The sequence below is a fragment of the Rhincodon typus genome, chromosome 36, assembly GCF_021869965.1.
Source record: "Rhincodon typus isolate 14 chromosome 36, sRhiTyp1.1, whole genome shotgun sequence".
NCBI lineage: Eukaryota > Metazoa > Chordata > Chondrichthyes > Orectolobiformes > Rhincodontidae > Rhincodon > Rhincodon typus.
Genome location: NC_063367.1, coordinates 5,350,675 through 5,352,756, shown reverse-complemented (window position 1 = coordinate 5,352,756; position 2,082 = coordinate 5,350,675). Strand labels below are relative to the sequence as shown.

The 2,082-nt window shown below is 44.4% G+C and overlaps 1 protein-coding gene across 1 annotated transcript; it reads left to right on the top strand.

The window, feature by feature from the left end:
• Nucleotides 1-878: 878 nt before the first annotated feature.
• LOC109934755 (cholesterol 25-hydroxylase-like protein 1, member 1) lies at nucleotides 879-1,658 on the top strand. The gene has a single exon (XM_020533425.2). It carries the CDS (start codon nucleotides 879-881, stop codon nucleotides 1,656-1,658), a length of 780 nt encoding a protein of 259 aa, XP_020389014.1.
• The last annotated feature ends 424 nt before the right edge of the window (nucleotides 1,659-2,082 follow it).

The following is a 2,082-nucleotide window of genomic DNA, read 5'->3' as shown; positions in this document are numbered from 1 at the left end:
GAATCACACCTGGTAGAGTGCAGTTAGTACAAACTCTAGCAGTCTAATATCAGTTGTTGGGGAGACTAACTGATCCCGAGTGAAAAGTCAGACTCCAGGAATGTAGCATAACCAAATTTCTAGAATTGGAGGGGGAGAATTGGTTACAGCATTTGCAGCATTAATAAGGTAAATTCAACAATATTAATTCATTTTTGGTGAACATTTAGTTAAGTTAACAGGGCACAATACTTGAAAGTAGCTCAAACATTTGGTTACTTTCTCAAACATTTTCTAAAATAAGGCTGTGGGAGTTTTTTTTATGCAATGCATTTAGCAGCTTTTCCTTCATATCATGGTGAATCAATGAACATGATTACTGATGGTCTCAATTAACTTAACCATGATTTTTTTGAACTTACTGCCAATGGATGCTTTAACTCTAACATTAAGGCATTCAAGGTGGCACCAGATTCAAAAGGTCTGCAAAAACAAGTTTAATTTCTGCAAAGCCTGCAGCATTATTAAGAAAGCCTATCCTGGTTCTTGGCCATCCATCATGAGGAAGGGATAAAGTGGACTTTGAGCATTAGATGGAGATTAGCTCTGTACCATATTCCATATCAAGAATTTACCAGCCCTGCAGTAGGAAATTGTTGAACACTTGGTAACAAATTAGAAGGTCCTGCATTTAGAACAAATACTTTGTACATGTAGATTAAAGTAAAAAGGGGACAGTATTGGTTCAGCTCAGATGATATAAACAGTGGCAGACAATAACGTTAAGTTACAAAGTGAACACAAGGAGGTAGAGAAAGATTGCGGCTGCCTCGGTACCTGCAGAAACTACAGCAAGTATTTGGTGCCATCAGCACAAGTTGTTGCAGGACAAAGGGCTGATGGATTTTATTGATCGTTCCAACACCGCTCTCCAGGTGCTATGGGATTACGTTCGGCATCACCACACAGCCACAGTGAGGTCTCCAGCCTTCCCTGCTCTTCTGGCTTTCTCTGGCTACCTTCTCTTCTGCACCCCCTTTGCTCTCATGGATCTCATTGGAGAGTGGTTGCCTCTGTTCTTCAAATACAAGATTCAGAAGAACCGGCCCAGTTTGCAGATGATGGGCCAATGCCTCCACCAGGCAGTCTTCAACCATCTGCTCTACGTTCTTCCTGCAGTTACCATCAATTGGTTTTGGCACCCACCTGCCCCTCTGCCAGTGAGGGCTCCAACGTGCGCCCAATTCCTGACTGGCGTGCTGAGCTGTCTGCTGGTGTTTGACTTCCAGTACTACTGCTGGCACCTGCTCCACCATAAAAGTCGCTGGTTGTACAAGAATGTCCATGCTATCCACCACGAATATATGGCACCTTTCTCGTGGGCAACCCAGTATCTTGGGGGTTGGGAGCTGCTGACTGTTGGGTTTTGGAGCAGCACCACTCCGCTGCTGTTCAAGTGTCACCCGTTAACTGCGTGGGCCTTCATGTTGCTGAGTGTCTGGATGTCTGTGGAAGACCACACTGGATACAACCTGCCCTGGAGCCTCCATAATGTCATGCCTTTGGGACTGTGTGGAGGAGCCCCAGCTCACGACCTGCACCATCAGAATCCAAACACCAACTTTGCCCCTTTCTTTACTCACCTGGACTGGGTGTTTGGGACTGCCAACAAAGATTAAAGATGGGAAGGCTCTTGTGGTGCATGGTAGTGTCCCAACTGCTCCAGAGGTCTGCCCTAACATGGCTGAATGGGTTGATTAAAAATATCTAGAGGGGAGAGCTTCAGAAAATGAGCACTTGCTTTGTGCCTGGCATGAATCACTCCTGTAGATTACTGTCCCAAAAAAGGGCACTTAATCTCATCTCTTGCAGGGAACTGTTGGAAAGTACAATTGTAAGATTATGTGCAGTGTTTCCACAGTTTCTTGATGTTACAGTGGGAATAGCAGCTATGCCCAGTTAGAGACCCACAGAAGATCCAACAAAGAATTGTCTTCAGTCCTTGTGTGAAGCTGATAATTAGACATCCAATAAAACTGTAGAAAATAGAAACTGGGGCACTTAGTTTGTTGTATTTGGTATTCTGCTAGTGTGGGAATGCTT